Source organism: Rhinolophus hipposideros, assembly GCF_964194185.1.
Source record: "Rhinolophus hipposideros genome assembly, chromosome: 10".
Classification (NCBI taxonomy): domain Eukaryota; kingdom Metazoa; phylum Chordata; class Mammalia; order Chiroptera; family Rhinolophidae; genus Rhinolophus; species Rhinolophus hipposideros.
The window spans coordinates 46,366,620-46,391,144 of NC_138056.1; the positions used below are offsets into that span (position 1 = coordinate 46,366,620).

Genomic DNA, 24,525 nt, shown 5'->3' on the forward strand with positions numbered 1-24,525 from the left:
GATACCAATAGCAAATGAATACACAGGCAGGTACCTACCGATCCTCATGCCCAGACAGACACTGAATCACACTGTCACACACCCTGGGCAGACACAGGTGGGGAGACCCAGGCACATCAGCAAGCTATAAGTGGAGGTTGGGGAGCAAGGCACCTCCTTCAGGTGTGTGCTGTGGGGGTGGGGTGCAATCGTAAGGGCTGCTCCTTATTTGTTGTGAAGAAAGCACAAAGCAAAGGCCTCATCCTTTGACCACATTTCTCACAGCCTTCCCTTTGCTCTGCTTCCTCAGTGTTTACCTCATAGTTTTAGCAACCTTTATATCCAGTTTTTACCTTAAAAACTGCTGAGTACCAACATGACTGAACCTTGAGGACATTACGCTGAGTGAGATAAGCCAGTCACAAAAGGTCAAAGACTGTATGATTCCACTTAGTACGAGGTACCTAGAGGAGTCAGATTCATAGAGATAAGAAAGCAGAATGGTGGTGGCAGGGGCTTGGGGAGGGGACATAGGGAGTTAGTGTTGGATGGGTGCAGAGCTTCTGTTTGGGAAGATTAAAAAGGAGGTGGATGGTGGTGGTGCTTGCACAACAATGTGAATGTACTTAATGTCACTGAGCTATTCACTTAAAATGGTAAAATTTATATTGTGTATATTTTAACACAATTTTAAAAATAAATTCGTGTTTTAAAAGTCTGTTGAGTAGGCACCATTTTGGAGCAGGGGTTCAGGGGGAGTGACTAGTCACTTTTCTCCCATTCTGCTGTGAACTTGGACTCTGGTTCCCTGACATGTCCCTCTCACTCCCACTGCCGCATCTCTTTCCTGCATCTCCAGGCCCCACTCTTGTCCAGAATATCATTCCCTGGAACCTGAACCATTGTAATAATCGACTAGTCTCCTGCATGCACTCCAAACCTCACACAGCAGCCTAAAACTCCTCCTGCCCCCAACTGCTTTTAGGTTGGGAGCCGAAGTCCTTGCCACGTAGGCAAGATCTGACCCTGCCTTCCTGTCCACCTAGAGCCAACCTCCCCCTTGTTTTCTGCACCCCAACCACATCCCAACAGCCTTGCAGTTTTTCAGACTCATTAAAATGCTTCCTGCCTCAGGGCCTTTCCACGATGCTTCCATCTGCCTGGAATGCTGAGCCCCTTCAATGGGCCAGCTCTGTCCCTCCTTTATTTAGGTCTCAGAGAGGACCCCCTGAGGTCCCCGACTAAGTTAGCTCTCCTTGCACACTTCCATGGCATCTTCTCTTTTTTTCTCACAGCACGTCACCAAATATATACACATGTACATCACAAATGGTGTATTTTCAGCTCAAAATAATCCATATGCCAAAGTAACACATCTTCGGGAGGTCTGTTCTGAACCCCTGCAGTACTTTGGTTAAGTTAAGATGTCAACATTTGGAGAAGTTGGATGAAAAGTATACAGGAACTCTCTACCACTTTTGCAATTTTTTTGTTAAGTCAAAGATTATTCCAAAATACAAAGTTTTTAAAAAATAAACATCCTGGCTTAAAATAATAACTATCTTATATTTCATGATTTTTGTGAGTCAGAAATTTGGGTAAGACTCAGCGGGATAATCCTTCTGCTCCATGTGGTAGTGACTAGGTTACTTGGTGATATTCAGCTAGTATCTGGGCTGGTCTTGAACATCCAAAATGGTTTTGATGCCCGAGAGGTGAACCCTTGGAGTGGGATCTGAAGCCCTGGGCTAAGGAGGTTCTTGGCTTCACACGGTAAAGAATTCAAACGTGAGCTGATCCAGAGTTTAAAGTGAAAGTAAATTTAGCAGAGAGTAAATAAGAAAAAAAGGCCACCCCGCAGACAGAGTGGTGGTCTCTAATCGATAGTGGAAGAGAGACCACCCCCATCCCCCAGACTAGGGTTTGTGTTTCTTGTTTCCATGGAAAACGTCTTAGTACAGGGAACTTCCACAAGGTACAAGAATAGGGGCAGGTTTACCTTTACCTTTTGTAAGATACAGCCTGTGGCTAGTTTGTACTAGGTTTAATTACAGGAATGGCCATAACGGAATCTCTTTGCTCTATAGGCTCTGGATTGTCTGTTCTGGGTGATTAACATCTGCCTGAGTTCTGTGTCTGGCAGCACGCAGGCAGCAGTGGAATCCAACCTCCTAGTTCCTGCTTCTGTGAAAATAGTCCTCAGGCCCCTTCCCTGAATTAGTTTTACTCCCATGCTTGGCACTAGAGCAGGGATTGCTGGAAGGTTGGCTCAGCTACGGCCTCCTCCATACTATGTAGTCACTAGGCTTCTCAGGATGGTCTGTCTAGCAGGGTACTCAGTCTTCTTACATGGTGGCTTAGGGATCTAGGAGCTAGTATCCCAAGGTGCAGGAACTAGAAGTTGCCAGTGCCTGTCTTGGTCATTTTGGGCTGCTATAACAGAAAACCATAGATTGGAGGGGGATTGCGGGGGGCTTAAACAACAGAAATTTATTTCTCACGGTTCTGAAGGCTACAAGTTCAAGATCAGGGTGCCAGTGGGAGCCCTCTTCCGGGTTGCAGACTGCCCTGGTGGAGAGCAGAGAGAGGAAGCACACTCTCTCAGGAGTCTTCTAAGGGCACAAATCCCATCTCATCCTAATCTCCTCATCTAGCCCTAATCACCTCCCAAGGCCCCACCTCCTAATACCATCACAGGGGGCGGGGTAGGATTTCAACATGAATTTTGGAGAGACACAGACATTCAGTCCATAAGAGTCCCTTAAGTCCTGGCGCTAGACACTGGCAGAGTGCCGCTTTTACCATATTCTGTTGGTCAGAGCAGTCACAGAGCCTGTCCACCTTCAAGGGATAGGGGACACAGACCTCACTTCTTAAGGGTCAACGAATTTGTTCCTACTTTAACCCACCACACTTAGGAAAGGGCTCCCCCTGCCACCATTGCACAGGATTGGATTAATCATAATCCTGGGTTCTTGACGTGCTCTCATCATTGGTCTAGGCATGGACTGCCTTTATATATTTATTGGTTTGTGGTTTTGTTTAGCTTTTTTCAAAAAGGCAGAGGAAATAATTACGTTTTTACTTTTTGTATCATGTATTATTTGTATACCTGTCTTGACAATATGACTGGGAAGAACTTCTGATGAAAAAAACTAAGCTTATCTCTGGTTGGATGGGGTAACACAATACTCTAATTTCTAAAATATCATTGTTCCTTTATTTGCATTATTTGGCAAAACTTATTAGCAGAACTGAAAAACAATTGTACAGTCTACTTGGTTTCTGGGAAGAGAAGGCTATTCTAAAAAGTAAATGTAAAATAGACTGTGGTTTCTCAGCTAAATTTCCTGGAGGTAAAGTAGGAAAATAAGACCTTGTATCTGGAGATAGTATTACAGTGAAAAAAGCATGGGCTTTACAGTTAAACTGACTTGGGTTGAATCCTGACTCCTCTACATGATAGCTGTTTGGGAATTCACCTAACTCCTAGAGCCTCAGTTTCCTCATCTGTATGTTGGAAATAATAATGTCATCCTTGCAGTATATAGTGAGGGTTACAAGACACAACAATGTAAGTAAAGCATCCATTATTATAGTTGGTATATAGTAGTTCTCAAGATATGACTGCCGATATGATCATGCACATTAGTGTTTAGTAGTCTGCAAAGTATTTTCATATACACCTTCAAACTACTCCTAAGGGAAAAAAGACAGATACATGGCCCTATTTAGGAAGTGAAGATACAAAGACCAACAACACAGTGAAGATCACAGGCTGGTACAATGGAAGGAGGGCAGAGGGTTGACCATGGTCACTACTCAGCAGTGATGGGGCCCTGAGGGAGTAGAGGGGGCAGAGTGTGTACCTCGTAACCAGACACTGACTGACCTTGTCACCTCAGACTTACCTGTGGCAGGATCGTGTGCTGAGAACAGACTGAAACCACAGACCTGCCCTGGGAGACGCATTCTACTAGTTGAGTAAGTAATGACGGGATTTGGAGGTTTTCCCAAAATCATAATAGGAAAAGATCAATATACATTATTAAAAAACAAAAAAATCCCCAACAGGAACAGTACGAGTTGTCTTCCTAGCTTAGTAGCAATTTTACTGTCTGCAATAACGTTTGAGAAATAAAGCCTAAGGATTAAGCACTTTTATAATAACTTGAAAAAATAAACCTTTTCCCTTAACTTTAAAAAATAATGGTTAATGAAAGGTGGTTTTTTTTGACATTTTAATTAATTTCAGACCGTACAAAGCCATAAAGAAGCAACTTGAAGGTTATGTTATCAAATGTGACAATAATACTCAAGTGTATGAGTGCCGGTAACTTGGCTTCCTGAGGTTTTTATTTCTTTTGTCAAAAGCATAGATGTACAGTGCAACTACCCCCCAAAAGCCAAGCATAGAACAGTGTGCTATCATATGTGCACAAAAAGGGGATTATATATGGACAGGTGCATAGGATTTCTCTGGCAGGGACCCGAGAAACGAGGACTATTGGTGGCCTCATGGTTATGCTTTTGCAAGTACGTGTACAGCATCCATAACTTATATGTAGCATTGTTTTGTGCCTCGCCTTGTATTTGCTTCCATCAAGATGCACCATTCTGTATCTTATTTTTCCATTTAACATTCTGCATACTTATATACACGTACATACATACATGAATATTATATGTATATAAGGTATATACATTCACATGGTTCAGAAATCAAAACAGCATAGAAAGGTTCACATAGGATCCCGAATCCTGTGCCCTCCCTGCAAGCAACCACTTTTAACATTTTTTTGTGCCTTTCCAGAATTTTCTTATGCAAACAACACATATTCTCCCTCTTCCTTTTTCACACGCAAAAAAATTACATTCTACTGACACCCTTCTGTACCTTTCTCCTTTCACTGAACAATACACTTGGAGATTTTTCCATATTCATACAAAGAGCTTTCTCTTTCCTTTTTACCAGGTTAAATCTCATTGGGTGGATGCACCATAATTTATTTAACTGGCCCTTCCCTTAGTGAAAGACAACAGAGGTATTCCCTGACAGAAAGGCTAATCAAGCAGTCAGGATGGGCTTATAAAAGGGGGTCAGGAGGTGGAGAGACTCTCTACCTTCTCGGGTAGGCCGAGGGCTGAGGTGAAAGCAGGACAGGGAGGGAAAGGTGGAAGGGGAGGTGGGAGGCAAGGCAGGGTCTCCCCCAGGTCTAGTGGGAGACTGATTTCTCTGCTGATTTTTCCTCTGGTTTCCCTGTCACCCACTGCTCTGGCTCAGTTCCCTCCTCCTTGTGCTCCTTACCTGTTGGCCTTCCCCCAGTTCTAGGCTAGACTCTGCCCTGGGGACTTCCCAAAATCCCTCTGTGTGGGGGAAGGGGTTGTTGTCATGTAAGGAATGGGGCTCTGGCTCTCTGCGCCTGTATTCTCACTGGCTTCCACATTACCCCACAGCACCTGGTCCAGAACCATGAGCGATAACTGAACAACTCAGTGGTCTTCACACGGGTCAGCTTCGTTGTCTGCCCTACTGGCAGTCTCTGGGTGCCTAAAAGCCTCTAGGCTGTCAAAGCTGGCTGGTGCCCCTTCCTCTCACTCCCCACCCCCATCAGGTCATGCCCTATGGTTCTTCTTGAGCAGATTTAAGAGGACATACTGAGCTGGTAGGGATTTCCCACTGTGGATGAAATACTGGCTGGTGAAATCCAGAAGGGGTGGCGGCCCTCTTCAAGGTCAGAGCAAGCTAGTGTAAAAGTGCCCTCTTTTGTGTATTGATGGGGCGGGAGGGGAGTGATTCTTGCCTTTTGGTTCAGAACTCTACATGGTACTCGTTGCTTGGCTCAGCTGCTCTGTGGGGTAAACTGGGTGAGAAGTGCAGATCTGGGCTGGGAGGGAGACAAGAAATCTGATCAAGAGTCTTGGTTGCTGCCTCTCTCTCAGGCCTTGTGCACCTTGACTATGGCTTTCTGGCAGAAACAGATGGACATGCGCTAGCAGATGACACAGCTGCTACTTCTGGCTTTGGTGGCTGCTGCATGGGGTGCCCAGTCCAGAACTCCATGGGCCATGACAGATCTGCTCAATGTTTGCACGGATGCCAAGCACCACAAGACAAACCAGGCCCTGGGGACAAGCTACATGACCAGGTGAGGATGGAGTGGGGTCGGGTGGGGAGAGGGCTGACCCTAAAAAGGGAAGAAGTTAGGGGGATGGGAAGATCAGTTTTGAGGGGTGCGATGGAGACAGGAGGTGGCTGAGGTGATCCTGAGGGCCTCCCCCAGGAGGCCCCCAAATCTATAATAATAAGGGGACCATTGATCTAGCACCTACTATGGGTCAAGTGTTTTCTTCACATCTTATCAATGACTATGCCCAAAGGGCCTGCTTGGTAGGTCTCTACTTATACAAATGAGGAAATAGACCCCGAGAGGGCACAGGTACATGTGGAAATTGAGAAGCTAATTACTAGCAGGGGCTAGGAGAAGGACAACCTTGATCACGTGCCAGCCCACAGACCTCAGAGGCAGGGTAGAAGGCGAGGACCAGTCCCTCAGTTATGATGAAGCAAACATGTACAAACAGGCGAGGCCCCCACACCCATGCGGTTCTGAAAAGACAGTGACAAATCAGATGTGCTGGGAAGACTTCCCAGGAAAGGGGCCATCAGCCTTGGCCTTGGAGGATGAATTTTCCAGGAAGACAAAGCAGGAAGGAGCAGACTAACAGAGGACAGGGTGTACACAGGTCGAAGGGTGACAGCACAAGTAGTGACAAGTCTCACGTAGCCAGAGCCCACAGAGAAAGGTAAGTGAGGCCAGGGTCCACATTTCAGAGTTAAGGCCTCTGAAGCAGGTCAGGAAATCGAAGCTTGAAGTTGAACTCCAGGCTTGTGAGAGATGCCAGTGTTTTCATTCCTTCTGGTCTCCTCTGCTCCCCACAAGGCTTCACGTGGCTGGGGGTGTTCCCAGGGAAAGACTGTGGCATGGACCGACTCCAGGGGCTCAAAGTGAAGAGAGGGAAGCCCAGCAGCCCCATGACTTCTGAGTCATTTTCCACATTTCATTGCTGTGTGTGTGTGTGTTAAAACATATGTGACAGAACACTTCTCATTTTAAGCATTTCTAAATGTACAATTCATTGGCATTAAGTACAGTCACATTGTTGTCCAACCATCACCACCATCCATCTCCAGAACTTTTTCGTCTTTCCAAATGGATAGTTTGTACCTACCATGTCATTTTTAGAACTTTTTAAGTTCTAAAGGGGTGCTTTTAAGAACCCTCTGGAGCACTTCCTCTTTGCCAAAATATGGTGCAGACACAGACCTTTGAGGGAGACAGATGATTGTAATTCTGGGGGACATGGGCTATTTTTGTTGAGCCCCTACTATGAGCTAGGAAACGCTTTTCACTGGAGGCAGAAACCACTGATCTGGGCTGGCAGAGATGTGGTGACCAAGAGTTGGGGCCATTGGAGGAACAGCACGTGAGAAGTCGGGGAGGCCTGGCAGCAGCACTGCGTGTGGGCTACCTTGTTGAAGAGCGGTTTGGCCCCACCCTCACGGGTTTTCTCTAGTTTCTCCTGAGTGCCCAATCCTATCACATCTCCCATCTCACTCACCCCTGTACTAGAGTTCACCTCAGGGTTTTGAACAAAATGGCCCATGATCACTCAGCTCTCAAATGACAGCCCACAGTGATTTCTAAAGAGAAACCTCCACCACATCCATTCTCTTACCTGCCTTGAATTTACCTCTCTAGATGCTGTCGCCTCTAGATTGCCTTCCATACTTAGGTCCATGTTAAGGCCCATGTGCCAGGGATTGCCCCTCGGTCCCCACTGTGTTTAGGACCTCTCTGGAGGACCCTAGCCTGGGGTTTCAGACTCTGGGAGAGCCATACAAGCCCCCTTCGCCCCCCCCTCCACGACCTGGGGCCAGTTTCCTCTCCAATCGATCCTGAATCTTAACCTCATCATTTACAAGGGATACAGCTTATTCAAATTCTGTAAAAATTGGAGTAATGACATTTTTACTGGATTGTTGAGAGGATAAAGTACAAAAGCTGCAGGGACTTTGCTCTTGCTATTTTCTAGGCCTACAATGTTCTTTGTCTTCCCCCTGACCCTAGACAAAAACCATAAGCAACATGAGGGCAGAGATTTGATCTGTTTTGTTCACTGCATTATTCTCAATACCTAACGCAGCGCCTGATATATAAAAAGCACTCAGTTAATATATTTGGATGCAAAATGAATAATATAAATTAGTTGAATTGTGTGAAATAAGGTTTTCAACTGTCTAGAGCTGTACAAATTATAATTGCTCCTCCAGATGGTGGTTCCCCAGGTCTCTCACATTCTCTGTGGTACTGTTACATGTCAGTGTTATAATAGCCTCTGCTGCAAATGGAAGCTCCTCAAAGAGCCAGACATAGATGTACCCTCCCCAGTGAGTGTTCTTCTAGATGACCAACCAGGGCAGAGAGGCCAGAATATGGAGGAGACAGCTGTGGTGGATGAAGAACTTAGTCCTGTGTTCTCCCCAACAAGTGCATTCCCTGGAAGAATCCCTGGACCTCACAATGCCCTGGTCATTAATTCCTGAGCCATGATGGATCCTATGGGGTTCCTCTGACAGCCTATTCAGACATAGGCTGAGCCACATGTGTCTTGTGTCTTATAAATAATTTGGGGATGAATGGGATGGGGGGACATGCCTCATTGATTCATCATTGCTGTTGAGAGACCCAAAGAGGGACTGAGACTAGCCTGAAGTTCACCAGCAAGTAGGGGGTGGAAGCTGATCCCTTAGTTTGGGGTTCTGCACCTGGCTTCACCTTCATGCCAAGTTCACTGCTCCCACACCACACGGTGACAAGGGGATTGGTGGACAGAAACTGGCAGGTGAGTTATCAGGCAGTTTCTTTCACCTTCCTTCCCTCCATAGGTGTGGCCAGAGGTGGAAATATTGGTAGAGGAATGTCAATGATGAACACCTTCATTGTTTTCTGTTTTAAAAATGACCAATAATGCTGCAATGAATAATTTTGTATAGAGTAGAATGTTATACTTAAATTCCAGAAGAGAGATTGCTGGATCAAGGGGTATATGGCTTTCTAATTTTGATAGCTACAACTTTACAGGTGTTATATAATGTGGCCACCACCAGCAATGTACAAGTGCCCGTTTCCCCACAGCCTCGTCAACACAGTATGGCATCAAACTTTTGCTTTTCTGCTGATAGGTGGGGGAAAGGACATCTCCATGTAGTTTTCATTTGCCATGTGCCTTATTATGAGAATACGCTTTTTGAGATCTTTCCATATTGATTGGTTGAGATTTACTTCATTCTTTTTAATTGCTGGCAATAGTCCATTCTATGTACATGAGGTGTGACAAGTAAGTTTGTGAACTTGTTGCAACAATATTGCTAACCTTTTTTGATATCAGAGGGATTTTTCATTATGAATTTGTACCAACTGGACAGTTAACTAAGTTTACTATTTAGAAGTGCTGAAAAGCCTGTGTGAAAAAGTTAGACGACCTGAACTTTCCGCCAACAATTCATGGCTCTCGTATCACAACAATGCACCTGCTCACACGGCACTGTCTGTGAGGGAGTTTTTAGCCAGTAAACAAATAACTGTATTGGAACACCCTCCCTACTGACCTGACCTGGCCCCCAATGACTTCTTTCTTTACCCAAAGATAAAGGAAATATTGAAAGGAGGACATTTTGATGACATTCAGGACATCAAGGATAATACAACAGTTCTGATGGCCATTCCAGAAAGAGTTCCAAAATTGCTTTGAAGGGTGGACTAGGTGCTGGCGTCAGTACATAGCTTCCCAAAGGGAGTACTTCACAGGTGACCATAGTGATATTCAGCAATGAGGTAGGTAGCACTTTTTCTAGGATGAGTTCGCAAACTTAATTGTCTGACCTAGTATGTCACCTTTAATTCAGTCATCTATTGATGGATATTTGAGGGAAGGAGGTTCTTTTATGACCTTGACCTTTCTGAAAAGCACTGGCCAGTTATATTGTAGAAGATCCCTCATTTTAAGTTTATCCGTTTCCTCAACACTAGAGTTGAGGCTGTTCATTTTTTTTTTTAACACCTTGTCACACCACCGATTGAAGCAAAACAACACAACATGCTGCCACTTCACCCAAAAGTGGTGTTTTTACTCTGCCCTTTCTTGACGGATTGGTGGGTCATCAGCAAAAGGCCCAATGAGTGCTTTTAAAAGGGCGAGGCTGTTCATTTTTGATACAAATATCCCAAAAGCAATATTCTGTGTTCTTGGTGCATTATAATGTGAGCACACAGTGTCAGGTTTGCCCATTCCTGATGTTAACTGATCTTTTTTTTTTTTTTTTAAAGATTTTATTGGGGAGGGGGAACAGGACTTTATTGGGGAAGAGTGTGTACTTCCAGGCCTTTTTTCCAAGTCAAGTTGTCCTTTCAATCTTAGTTGTGGAGGGCGCAGCTCAGCTCCAGGTCCAGTTGCCGTTGCTAGTTGCAGGGGGTGCAGCCCACCATCCCTTGCGGGAGTCGAGGAATCGAACTGGCAACCTTGTGGGTGAGAGCCCACTGGCCCATGTGGGAATCAAACCGGCAGCCTTCGGAGTTAGGAGCATGGGGCTCTAACCACCTGAGCCACTGGGCCGGCCCCTTGACTGATCTTTTGATTGAGAATTGGGTCTGCCAGGTTTCTCCCCTGCTTTTTCCCCCTACTTTTTGAAATTAATAAGTACATTGGGGGCCGGCTCAGTGGCTCAGGTGGTTAGAGGGCTGAGCTCCTAATGCCAGGTCGCTGGTTCGATTCCCACATGGGCCAGTGAGCTGCGCCCTCTACAGCTAAGATTGTGAACAACAGCTCTCCCTGGAGCTGGGCTGCTGTGAGCAGCCAGATTTGGCGTGAGTGGCCCGTGGCTGGCAAGAGCTGCTGTGAGCCACTGACCCACGACTGGTGACCAACTGCCTCAGCCAGGGAGGGGGGAGCGCAAGGCTCATAACACCAGCATGCGCCAGGGAGCTGTGTCCTACACAACTAGACTGAGAAACAACGGCTTGAACCGGAGTGGTGGGGGGGAGGCGGAAGAAGGGGGAGAAAAAAAACCACCAAAAACCTACATTGTAAGGAAACACTTTGAGAACTGTAGATATCCTATTCATCAGTAAACTTTCACCCATGAGTTTTTTATCCGATGGACATATTTTAAAAAGTAAAAACACACACCCAAAATGTCTTGTTATATGACAGCTCCTCACCAACTCCTCAATACTTTTCCATGGTTATCTGTTGAAAAACTCCTTCAATGTTGTAGAAGGGCCTGCCCACCCCTTACTTAGATTACATGTCAATTCATTTGCCCTCTACAACCCCGCCTCCCCACATAGATGAGCTCCATTCACACTTTTCACTTTGGGGCCCTTACTCTAGTGATTTCCCCTCTATTCTTTTATCCTCTGCAGGCTGGTTCCTTGTAGCCACTTAGATTTCAACCTACAATTTCCCCCTAAAATGACTTCTGACTACCCAGTCAAAAGCAGTCATCCAGGCACTTTCTTATCACATTACTCTTGTTAGTCCCCTTGTACAGCTATCTGCCTACTGTATTTACTATCTGGCTTTTCCCTCACAAAACATACACATCTGAAAGCCAGGGTCACGTCTCTGTCATTTGTGCCAGATCCTGGGCCTGGGTCAGTGCCTGGCACGGAGGAGGTGCTCAGGAAATGACGGAATCCATGTACTCATTCTGTCAGTTAACAGAGGCTTTCTGAGAACCCAGTCTCTGGCCTCCACCAACAGGGAGGAAACTGAGTACCTTGCAGGGTCTGGTAGGGGCAGACCGAACTGAGAACCAATAACTCTTAGAAAGCAAGGAACTGAGGCTTTGCTACAGAGCAGTCCAGTTTGGGCAAGTCCAGAGATTAGGGAAGGTGTCCCGAAGAGTACTGCTTGTCAAGCAGAAAATAGTGGGAGGAACAGCACTCCATGGAGAAGGTTCAGCAAGTGCAAAGGCTTGGAGGTAATAGAAGCGCAAGCAGAATTTCTAGGTGGCTAAGGCAGAAGTTAAGAGGGCAAAGGTAAGAAATGAGGCCAGAGAAGAAACTGGATCTTCAGTCCTTAAGCCAATGCCCTGAGAGCCCCTCACAGAGCTGTCTTTGTGAAAGAAGCCAGGCTTGGACTTAGACTCAGCTCTGAATCCTAGCCCCTCTGCGCGGCCTGAGAACCGCCGTCTCTGCAGCTGTGAGGGTGGGTGAAAAGTGATTACATATGTGATGGGCTGGCCCTTAAGGAAAAGCTCTGGTTTCTCCCACCCTTCGTTCCCTGCAGCCCAGAGCCCCCACCCGTGGGCGTCAAATACCTTCCTGTTATCTTTCTCGGGTCGCAAGGCAGCCTTCAGATTGGGATCCACGAGGAAGCTGATGAGTAACCATGTTGGTATTAATCTTTTCCAGTCTAGGCAGATACTCTTGGGATTGGCTCCAAGGTAGTTGCTTGACCCTGTCCCTCCCTGCTGGCCAGATGGCCCTAGCACCCAGGCCCCAGATTCAGAGCAGAGTGTGGCCCAAAAAGGGGTTCTATGGAAAGTAAGCTCATAGGGTGATCTGATTATAAATTCCTAACTGGGCAGGTCCTGGTGGGAAGTCAGACCCCAGGCCTATAACTTCTTTAGTAAAAGGTTTATCTGCCTTAAGGAAGTCCTGTCCATTGTTTTTGTGCATCAGGTTAACACACCTTTGAAATAAGTTGGTAACTACCCTCAAGAGAGCACAGAATCTTTTAACTATCCTGTAATCCAATCCCCACTTTTCTTTCTCCCACCTTCATGTAATCTTCCTTAGGTTCCCTCCTTAATTTCAAATGCATAAAAGAAACTGAAAAACTGTCATTCTCCAGAGCTTTTGAGATCTTGCTTCCCAGCAACTGTCATCAGTTTTGGCTCAAATAAACGAAAAAATTCTCTATAGGTTTGGATGTTTCTTATGTCAACAAGGGCATGAGGCTCAACAAGGGCAGGGAACTCCCTACAGATCAGAACTCCACCTCCAACTCACATTCCATTTGCTGGTCACTTCTGAAGCCCTCAGGGCCCAGGAGTGTGGCTCAAGGGCCAAAGCTCACTCCTGAAGTAGAGGGGCTTAACGCCCAGTTAAATGATCAGCCCCCAGGGCAGTGGTAGAAGATGAGGGGCAGTGGCAAGTCCTATCTAGAGGAGTTCCCACCTTTGGTCTAGACACCTGGTTATTCTCCAATCAGGAGAAGGCTGAGCTGGGCTTATAAAACCAGCCAGGGTTCCAGTGGCTCTCTACCTGCTGAGGTCTTCAGAGGGCTTAATCCTCCCAGGTTGTCACAGGAGTCAGGTAAGGCTTACTCTGAGGGAGAGGGAAAGCAGGGTGTGAGCTAGGGGGTTTCCTGGGAGTTAGATCTTTTAGGGCCTTCTTGGCTGATTCTCCTCCAGTGATCCCACTGCCTCCTCTGGTTACCCACCCCACTCCTGCTCCAGGGGCCCAGAACTGTGGCCTTCCCTAGGGTACAGGGCCCCATCTTCACTAAACTTCCACTGCAATCCATAGACTGATGGCTCCCACATCTGCAGCCAAGCTGGACCCTTTCCCTGGGCTTTCGCCTCTGCAACCACCTACCCCTAGGCCACGCACACAGGCACCTCTGTGGTAGGTAGTCATGCAGCCGGAATATGGTCAGTAGTCACGTAGCCAGAGTATGATTGGTAGTCACATAGCCAAAACCTGCCGCTGGGGAAGAAATCTTGAGTCATACTTTCCTGCCCATAAGAAACAGGAACAGTTGGAGCAGGTACTGCAAAAGAGATGTAATCAGATTTAGGATAGATCCCCAAAACTGCACCTGTGCACCAGTTAGAGGAGTTGTCCTCTGGGTGACCTGTCCTCATTACCATACTAAATAACCCCCACCAGCGCCATGACAGATCCGGCAAGGCCGGATCTTTGTATAAGACCAAAGAGAGGGTGACAACCTAATTCTTGGAAGTTCCCCCCCTTCCAGGAAAATTCATGAATATTCCTCCCCTTGATCAAAGTTAACCCAGCCCCTAACCCAGAGGGCCCATAAAAACGCTACGCCCTTAGGCCCTTAGACCTCGAGGAGACACATTCTCTGTCCATGTTGCTTCTTTGGTGAATCAAGCTTTCGCTTCAATCAACTTTCCTTTCCTGCAAGCCCGTCTTGCCTCCTCTCTCGATTTCCGTCCTAAAAGGGCAAAGACCCCCTTTCCCCTCTCACAACACGTTCATAACACCTCAAAAAAAAAAAAGCTTGGCATCTCCTCCTGCCCAAAACTGCTCCTCCCCTCTTTCCTTTCCCCAGCAGGGGTATCCAACTATCTCAGAAGGTGAAAAAAGGAAGGCTCTGCCCTCAGCTGGGGTGGGAGTGCTGGGAGGAGTTTAAATTAGACCAGACTCTTAGATGCACTAGAAAGGATACTTGTGCAGGTGGGTGAGTGAGTGGAGGATGGGAGGGAAAGTGGGGTCTTGGAACCACTGAGGCTCTGTAATCTGAAGGAATGTCAGGTTTTTGCAGCTGGAGGTGAGCGATGCCTGGGCTAATGAGGAGTTGGTGGCTCTTTAAGTTGGAGACATGGGAGCTCCTTGCTCTCGACAGCTGGCTGGGAGCTTGGAAGCCTGCACTCTAGCCCTTGCCCTGTAGTAAGCTCTGTCCCGATTCCTTGGGTCTCATTCTCATCTATATCCCAGGACAGGGGTGTTGAAAGTGCACCAGATTATTTTAAAGGATTCCAGAAACACATGCTGCAAGGTTTTTTCAGACCTGAGCTTTTGGGAGAAAGTGGGGTGAGTGGGGGCTTGGGGCCTGGCCTTAGGCCTGCACTATTAATCCACCCCCTCGCGTGAAGGCCTGGCTGGGGACCACGTGCAATAATTAACTGCTCAGTGGCCTTCGCCCCATCCCAGGCTCTACTCCTGGGCCACATTCCCACTGCCTGCCCTACTGCCTTCTCCTAGGCCACTAAACCGTGGCTTCCTCTGAGGTAAAGTGAGGGGGACTGCAGAGCAGAGCAGAAGCCTGAGCCAGATAGAGAGCCACCTCCGCTCCCAGGTATGCCACTCCCACCCCCTTATCAGAGGCAATAAGCCCTATGGTATCCCAGTGTGGGTTAAAGGATTTGCTGAACTGGGAGGATCCTCTTTGCCTGAAGTGCAGAGAATCCAGAAGTGGAGACTGAGACCCAGAGCAGAGCAGGGCCTGCGCAAGGTTCAAGTACAAGTTTGTGTCCTTCCTGAGCTAGAACCCAGGGCTCTTGCCTTAAAGCACAGCACTGAGTTCTCAGCAGTTCAGGTCTGGGGCCATGTGTGAGTGTTTGTGTGTGTGTGTGTGTGTGTGTGTGTGTGTGTGTGTTGAGGGTGATGGTTGGCGGGGCCAGGGGGGGATGCTCATACCTGGTCCAAGATCTGAAGTTGAGCCTAGGAAGGTGGGGAGGGGCTTGCAGAGTGATGTAGGTGGTTGGAGAGGAAGAGACCTCCAGTTCTAGAAAGCAGCCACAGTAAGAAAAACAACTGACCAACCAGGTGGAATCCAACAGAACCCCCACCCCAGGACGCCTCCAGGACTCGCATCAGTAGTCCCCATGAGAGCCTCCGCACAGAGAAAATATAGGGGACAAAAGCCAAAGGAGCTCTTGACTTGAGGGTCCCAAGTCAGACTTGGGTGACCCCTGCTGTGTGACTTGAGGCATATCCCTCAAACTATAGCCAATTGATTACTTAATCTGTGCCCAGATGGCTACCATTTGTTGGGGTCTTCCCCCCTGTTTAATCCTCAGATGAGAAAACTAAGCCTTAAAATAAACTTTCCTTTCCTGCAAGCCCATCTTGAGTTATTTCCTCCCCAGGGTCAAGCAGGAGGTGAGTGTAAGGCTGGGATCATGGACAAGCTGATCGGGACCCTGTGCTCTGCACTGTTAGAGTTTGTCTGCCCACGGAGCCTAATCCGAAGAGTCACTTGGCACTTGGCAGACCTAGAGGGTACAGATTTGTCCTGTGCTCTCGGAGATCAGTGTGGGATTGGGTCTATGAAGGGATGATTGGATTAGCAAGAGGGAATGAATGAACACAGGAATAGAGGTGGAATACTGGACTGTGGAATGGTGAGGGGTGAGGAGAGGGCAAAGAAGAGGAGGAGGAGAGCTAGATGGGAATTCAATTCCAGGTTTTCCCAGTCCTGCTGGGCAGTCAGCCTGCAGGCTACCCAGCTCAGGCCCTGTTCAGGAGGCCCACGCAAGATTCTGCCGGACAGGCGGGCAATATGGAGGAAATACAACTTTGTGAGCAGGGGGCATCTAGGCTTTAGGATCTGTGGGAAACATGCCGAGCATTTTGGGAGAGCACCTGCTGACCAGTGGGCTAAGCAAAGAGTTGCCTCCCAGAGGTCTGAGGTCAGAGGATTGAGATGCTATGAAGGCTGAGCTGAAGCCAGCTCTGGGGCAGGGGGCTCAGGAGCCTCCCAAGGCCGCAGGGTCTGTCCGCCTAGCTGCCAACACCCACTCCCTAAGCCTCTGTGGCCTGGGGGAGCCCAGGCCACATGCGCTCTGGGAGAAGCCAAATGATGAGGCTGGAAAGGGCTGGAAGCAAGGCTTTTTTCTTTTCTTTTTTTTTTAAACAGACCTGTAGCTTATTTGGAGCTCCAAAACTAAGATATTGTTGTAAACTTTTACACAAACTCATTTGGTGTCAAAATCTGACTTGAAAATGTGTAACTATTTCACCACAGAATGTGTGCTTCATTATTGAGTGCATCTAAATTGTATTACCTGATTTTGTTACCTTTTATAAAGTCCTAAAAATGTTAAACTCTGAAACATTTGCCTCCAAGGATTTTGAACAAAAGATTGTGGACTTACAGAAATCTCCTGGCTATTTCTGCCTTTTGCCCAAAGCCCATGCCTTAGTAACCGTCACTTCATCCTCACCACCAACTGGAGGTCAGTGAGGCCCCAGCCAAGGACTGTCCCAGAAGGTAGCATCTGATACCTCGCCTCACCGATGCTGGGAATATTGGTGTGGGGGTGGGATGTGAGCTGCCCCAGGCTTCGCCAAGGCTCCACCCCCCTGGATCTGTTCCCACACAATGAGGCCCCACCTTCACTTTCCTCAGTGTCACTGACCACAGCTCTTCCTTCAGGGACTGACATGGCCCAGCCGATTACAACACAGCTGTTGCTCTTTCTGGTGTGGGGGTCTGCAGTGTGGGCAGCACGGCCCAGGACTGAGCTTCTCAATGTCTGCATGGACGCCAAGTACCACAAGGAAAAGCCAAGCCCCGAGGACAAGCTGCACGAGCAGGTATGCCGAGGGCAGGCGAGGAGGGGTGGTCAAGGGGCGGTGAGGAACTGACTCAGGAGGAGAAAAGCAGAGATGAAGTGTTAAACCCACTCACGGTGGAGGCAGGGAGGCCACCTGAGGAGAGAGACCTTCAGGTTGCACTAATACAGGTGACCCATTTGTTTAACACATACTGTGTGCCAGCGCAGCCAGGACTATACCAACAGCTCAACTTCTTGGCTGTTGGGCTCCACCAAATCAAATCAGGAAGCAGGCTCAGAGAGGAGCCTAGGAAGGGACACGGGAGAGATCGCTCCCGGGGTTGATTTTCACTTCAGAGTTTACACTAGGCATGACCCCTCCGAGGACCTGAGAGGAGAAAGGGCGCATAGTGGCTTCTTTCTGCCAGCCCCAAAAAGCTCAAGAAAAGTGGCTCTCTCACAGTTGTGAGGCTGGGCGCAAGGCACCTTATTCTTGCATCTAGCAAACATTTCCGCTGGCGCTCTCGACCCTATTGGACCTGAGGTCTCCTTCCTATGACAATTATTTTGTCACCAACGCTTTAATAACCTGAAACTATCTAAACATTAAAAGAATCTATATGATGCCATAACTGTAAAGAAAAAAACGAAAGGAAAGTCACTTGTCCTATGCATTCTAATATGTAAATGTTCATTTTGACCTCATTAGTGGATAGTTATCACAATCCCTTGTTTGTGCTTGTTTTGAATCACTAAGCCTGCAGCTGCCGGTGGAAATATAACGTAGATACTTCAAGTAGCCTTAACTTTAACTTTTTCAGCTTATATATTTTTTGAAAGTGTACATTTTAATATTTTGTTTTTATACTAAATTCTAGGCCATGAGTTTCCATTCACTCAATAAGAATGTGTTATATATTTATATAATTAGAACTATTCTGGTGTTACAATTTATTTATCTTGCTTCCTCACTTCCTGGTCTCTGTCCCCTTCTCAATGAGGGTTGATCTGACCATTCGATAAAACTGCAATTCCCCATTCTTCTCCCCTGCTTTACTTTTTTCCAAAGCAATTATCCTGTGAGAAGTGTTCCTTACCATGTCCTCAGTTCCTAGAAAAGTGCCTGGGTTTAGAGTAAGGACGAGCTCAACAGAGATTTGAATTAATGACTTTTGTTCTGACTGCACCTCCCCCAAAGAGGGCCCCCCAAGTCCAAGTATTTCCCTGAAAGACTCTGACTCCACTGAGGGATCAAGGACTCAAAGGGGCGAGGCTGCATGTGGGGATATTCTGGTCGTGCTGGGCCTGGGAATTAGTCCCTGTGTCTTCCCCACACAGTGCAGTCCCTGGAAGAAGAATGCCTGCTGCTCCTACAATACCAGCCAGGAAGCCCATAAGGATATTTCCTACCTGTACAGATTCAACTGGGACCACTGTGGCCAAATGGAGCACGCCTGCAAACGCCACTTTATCCAGGACACATGCCTGTACGAGTGCTCCCCCAACCTGGGGCCCTGGATCCAACAGGTTTGAGTGTTCTCCCTACGTCTGATCCCAGACATCTCCTCACCCTGCCGTTCCAGCTCTGGGTCTATTCAGGGCTGGGCTGCTGACGATCCTGAGTCTGAGTCCTTTTTCTCTGCTGACATCTCCCAGGTGGACCAGAGCTGGCGCAAAGAGCGGATCCTGGACGTGCCGCTGTGCAAAGAGGACTGTGAGATCTGGTGGGAAGACTGCCGCTCCTCCTACACCTGCAAGAGCAACTGGCACCAGGGCTGGAACTGGACCTCAGGTGAGGGCGTGGGTGGGGTGGGGAGGGAGGGATTGAGGTAAAGGGTGGGGGCGGGGGAGGGGTACATGGAGATTTGGAGTTGTGAGGCTGATGGAACCAGAGATAGTTCAGGGCTCAGTGGCTAAAGGACTTCCATCCTCCTACAGGGTCTAACCAGTGTCCAGTGGGAACTACCTGCCAACCCTTCCATATGTACTTCCCCACGCCTGCTGCTCTGTGCAATGAAATCTGGAGTCACTCCTACAAGATGAGTCAATACAGCCAAGGAAGCGGCCACTGCATCCAGATGTGGTTCGACCCAGCCCAGGGCAACCCCAATGAGGAGGTGGCTAGATTCTACGCTGAGGCCATGAGTGGGGCTGGGCTCCGTGAGGCGGGGCCTCTCCTGCTCTGCGTGGCCCTAGTACTGCTCCAGCTGCTCAGCTGAGCTCCTTTTACCTTCTGAGACCTGGACATCCCGGCCCTATTCAACCCCACAGCTCCCAGCTATTCAGTTCCTGCTCCATGGTGGGAACTCTGTCTGACAGTTTGAATAAACCAGATACCCCACATGTGTCGTGTGAATTATTTGGGTGTGAATGGGAATGTGACTTTTGCTTCTCAGTTCCCATTGACTGAAGCCAGTTAGACTTGGCCAGTTCCCAGCTCTGATACTTGCTATGAACTTGCCAGATATTGAATTATTCTTCTAACTAAGGGCATGGTCATAGCTCTCAGTTTCATTTTTCACTACAGCTCTAATCTAGAGCCAGGCTCAGGATTTTATCATTTGAACTGGATCCAAGCCTCCCAGGTTGACTATTCTGCCCTGTGCTCGGCTCTCCATTAGAAGAGAAGAGAATGTGAGTGTCCAGCATGTTCGGAAGGCTGGCTGGGAAGAGGTGAAGGGGGCCAGCAAGAGCCATACCCCACTATAGCTAATACCCACAACGCACTACCTGCCAGGCATTGTCCTAAATGCTTTATATTTATTCCTATAAGGTGTAGAAACTTCAACCCATCACTTATTTTACATACGTGAGAACAGGCACATAAATTAAGGAACATGGCCAAAGCCTTCCCTTACATAAGGCTTGAGATTCCACTGCAGGAAATCTGGCTCTTGAGACAAGCTCCCTTTGTGGAGTGAGTAAATATGTGCATCTTAAAGGGATACTGGACCCATGCCTGACCACAGGAGCTGGGCCTGAGTTGGTCTGACAGAGCTAGGACTAGATCCAAAACCTAGACTCTTAGAACAGGTTCCAAACTAATGATTTGACAGATTTTTAGGCAGTGATCCCAATGAAGTATAATTTGTAGCAGTTGTAAGAAGCTGGACTATGTTATAGTACCATCCCTAATATCTCTGGTTTGACACGACTAACGTTTATTTGTTGCTCAAGCTACAGTGCCGAATGTGCGTTGTTGGGGGATTCTGCGTGTCACTCAGTAACCTGGGCTGATGGAGGCTCCACCTCATCACACAGTTCCACGAGACAGGAATAGAGGACTTGGTGAATTCCATACAGGCTCTTAAAACTTCGACCCATCACTTATTTTGTTGTCCAGTTCAAGTTATGACCATGACTAACTTCAAGGAGACCAGAAAAATATAATCCTAACTTTTGCCTGGAAGGAGCAGGGAATCAGAATGTTTGTCAACAGACCTAATGACTACAACAAAGACTTTGTTATGTTATAGTCAGTTTATATTTCTGGCATGGTCATGGTTACAAATTTAATTTTTCAGTTTGGTCCTGGTAAAACGGAAGAGCACCAACTCTTTGAACCTATGCAAAGAACTACTTCAAAAGTGGAGCAATCCACTGGCCACCACCCTTAGGTGGTCTTGAGAACAAGGCCAATTAATGCATCGTATTCTCTACAGGACCAGTGACAATATTTACAAATATGAGTTGTTTACAGATACATTAGAATTAGTGAAATTTAAGATTAGTATTATCTCAACCCAATATGTGTATCTTGTCAAAAGCCCATTGTGCTGTTTCAGAACCATTTATAAAAATACTTGTCTGAATCCTACTTCTGTAGCTGTCATCCTCAAGTTCTGAGGAGATATTAGCTTGTTGAATGTATTAATAATTTTCCATATCAAGATCTAGAGCAGTCGTACTGGCATGGACATACAAATTATAATCGATATAAAGATTAACAGAACAGAATTGAGATCCAGAAATAAATCCTTATATTTATAGTTAACTGATTTTTTTTCCTCCTTCTTCTGCCTCCTCCCCCGCTCTGGTTCAGCCGTTGTTTCTCAGTCTAGTTGTGTAGGACACAGCTTCCTGGCCCATGCTGGTATTATGAGCCTTGCGCTCCCCAGGCTGAGACAGTCGGTCACCAGTTGTCGGTTGGCCACTCACAGCAGCTCAAGGCAGCTCTCACCGGCTGCCGGCCACTCACACTGGCCACCGGCGCCCCTGGCAGCACTCAGCTGCCCGCAGCAGCACTCAGCAGCTCACGCCAACCTCCAGCTGCTCACGGCAGCCCAGCTCCAGAGAGAGCCATTGTCGAACCGGCGACCTTCAGCGTTAGGAGCACGTGCTCCAACCACCTGAGCCACTGGGCCAGTCCATTAGATTTTTAACAAAGGTGCTAAGGCAATTCATTGGGGGAAAGGATTGTCTGTCAATAAATGTGCTGGGACAACTGATTATGCACATGCAAAAAGATGAATTGGGACCTTCAACTCATACTATACACAAAATCAACTCAAAGTGAATCATAGACTTAAATGTAAGACCTAAAACAATAAAAATTTTTAGAAGAAAACAGAAGAACATTTTTCCAGACTGTGTGTTAGGCAAAGATTTCTTAAACTGAAGCAGTCCATCACGGAAAACACTGATAAATTGGATATTATCAAAATTCAAAACTTTTGGGGCCGGCCGTGGCTCCGGCATTTGGAGCTCCGTGCTCCTAGCGCCGGGGGCTGCTGGTACGATTCCCACATGGGCCAGTGGGCTCTCAACCACAAGGTTGCCAGTTCTACTCCCGCAGGGGATGGTGGGCTGCGCCCCCTGCAACTAACAGGGGCAGCTGGACCTGGAGCTGAACTGCGCCCTCCACAGCTACAATTGAGGGAACAGCAACTTGACTTAGAAGGGATCCTGGAAGGGCACATTGTTCCCCAATAAGGGTCCTGTTCCCCTTCCCCAATAAAATCTTTAAAAAAAAATAAATTCAAAACTGTTACACTTCAAAAGACATCATTAAGAAAGTTAAAAAACAAGTAACAGACTGGAGGAAATATTTGCAAAACACAAACCTGATAAAGGATTTGTATCCATACTATGCAAAACACACCACTCAATAGTAAGAAAACAACCAACCCAGTGAAATAATGGCCATTTCATCAAGGAAAGTACATGGGTAGCTAATAAACACATGAAAAGATGCTGAACATCTTTAATCATTAGGGAAATGCAAATTAAAACCACAATAAGATGCCATTTCCTGCCTACTAGAATGGCTATGATAAATAAGATTGGCAAGAACAAGTGTTGACAAGGATGTGGAGAAACTAGAACCCTCACATGTTGCTGACAGAAATATAAGATGGTGCTGTCTTTTGGAAAACAAGGGCAGTTTCTCAAAGTTAAATGTAAAACTGTCTTAGAACAATTCCACTTCTAAGTATTTACTCAAGAGAAATAAAAATATACATCCACACAAAGATTTCCATGCAAACATTCACAGCAGCATTATTCACAATAGTCCCAAATTGGGAATAACCTAAGTGTCCATCAACGGGTGAATGAACAGACAAAATGTGTTGTATCTATATAATGGAATACTATTCAGCAATTAAAAGTAATGAATTATTGACACGCAATGTCATGGATGATCTTTAAAAATATTATGCTAAGGGAAACATTATACTAAATGAAAGTCAATTTGTATGAAAAGTCCAGAAAGGGCAAATTTATAGAGGTACAAAGTAGATTAGTGGTTGCCTGAGGCTGGATTTGGGGACAGGGGTTAATTATAAATGGGCATAAGAAGCAATGAAAATGTTCTAAAACTCACTTACGGTGAGGTTGCACCTCTTGGCAAAATCACTGTAAACTTTGAGCAAATATTATGATTCAGGAAATGAATGAATGAATGATTGCCTGTAGGATACTATCCCTTGCAATGGTAGCATATAGGGAATCCTATATGATTCTAAACTGCTATGCGATGTGCTGATGAGGAGACGTATTCTAAGGAATTTAGCATCTGGCTCCATAAAAATCTATAATCTGAGACAAACTCTATTTCATCATGAACTCTGAGACAGTAAAGGAAGGAGTCTGTTCTTGGTGTAGATGTGGACAATACCACTAGAGATGTTTAGGAGAGTGCCCCATTGACCAAAGATTTTTTTTTAGAGACAGAGAGTGTTTATTCCAGTTGGCACAAATATGGTCTGCTAAATTGAGGGTTAGAGATCAGAGCCAGGAGAAAGAAAAAGGGCTACATCATATGACTAATTAAAAAAAACATGAAACACATTACCAAAAATATCAACACAATAACCAGTATCATATCCTATATCAACTTCACTAATTCTTTAAAAATTTCTTGTTACCTATTTGTGAGTTATCATCTCTCTCCATAGAAATCTTCTACTTTGGGGCTAGAAATTTTCTGAACAAGTGCCAGGGTCCTGATAGGTTGAATCATCCAAGTGTTGGTTTATGGTGGGGATGTCAGATCCATGTGTCTATTTTCCTTTCAGTCAATTATGGCAGGATCTTTAGGAAAACAAAAGGAGAAAACAGGGCCAAATAATCTGATCAATATATTCATTTCCAACAGCAGAATGAAAGAGAGAAGGCCAAAAGAGCATGAACCTCTTGGTGACTGCTATATTTCACAAGGTCTCAGTTGATGGCTACTTTGAAGAGAACATATTATTAGAACCTGGGGAAGGAGAAGTGGACAAGGAGAGTTAGTCTTCTCAACCACTTTAACCAATTTATTTATTTATTTTTAAGGAGGGCGCAGCTCACAGTGGCCTATGGGGATCGAACCAGCAACCTTGGTGTTATCAGCACCACGCTCTAACCAACTGAGCTAAATGGCCACCCCTAACCAAATTATTTTTCATAATTCCTTTTGTCCCCTGTATTTGCCCGAGCTCTGTGGGAGATATGGACAGTGGATATATTTAGAAATCTTGAGGGCCTTACAGTCTGTTTTGTAATTTGTGCATCAAACTTACTATTAATAATAAAAGGTGATTTTAAATGAAGGCATAAATCACTTTGGAAATAAATTTGTTGACAGTCATTATGCAAGTCTTTGCCCATGAATATGAGTGTGTTTTCACCCATTTGAAAAGGTTACAATCACTAAATATTCACAGTCTCAACCCTTTACCTTGTAAAACAATCATCTCGAAGGGACAAGCTCCTCTCTTTGCTTTGACATCTTCTTCTGCATT

General features: G+C 46.3%; 2 protein-coding genes across 7 annotated transcripts in view; one reads left to right on the forward strand and one right to left on the reverse strand.

Annotated features, from left to right (window-relative positions):
• The window catches only part of ANAPC15 (anaphase promoting complex subunit 15), a 34,677-nt gene extending 10,152 nt beyond the window's left edge, over positions 1 to 24,525 (reverse strand). For both annotated transcript variants that reach the window (XM_081061670.1, XM_081061672.1), the window contains exons 1-2: positions 24,462 to 24,525; positions 23,668 to 23,833 (exon numbers count right to left, since the gene is read on the reverse strand). The gene's annotated coding sequence lies outside the window, so the exon portion shown is untranslated. The remainder of the gene's footprint in view (positions 1 to 23,667; positions 23,834 to 24,461) is intronic.
• On the forward strand, positions 13,130 to 19,642 carry LOC308503002 (folate receptor alpha-like). Of its 5 annotated transcripts, none has more exons than XM_081061669.1 (6): positions 15,016 to 15,096; positions 16,870 to 16,978; positions 17,179 to 17,339; positions 18,638 to 18,826; positions 18,956 to 19,091; positions 19,238 to 19,641. In XM_081061669.1, exons 3-6 carry the CDS (start codon positions 17,187 to 17,189, stop codon positions 19,516 to 19,518), a joined length of 759 nt encoding a protein of 252 aa, XP_080917795.1. In that variant the 5' UTR covers positions 15,016 to 15,096; positions 16,870 to 16,978; positions 17,179 to 17,186; the 3' UTR covers positions 19,519 to 19,641. The 5 variants fall into 5 exon arrangements, with proteins under 5 accessions (XP_080917793.1, XP_080917791.1, XP_080917792.1 ...); XM_081061668.1 differs by having other exon boundaries at positions 15,028 to 15,096; positions 16,870 to 17,013; XM_081061667.1 differs by lacking the exons at positions 15,016 to 15,096; positions 16,870 to 16,978 and adding an exon at positions 13,130 to 13,364.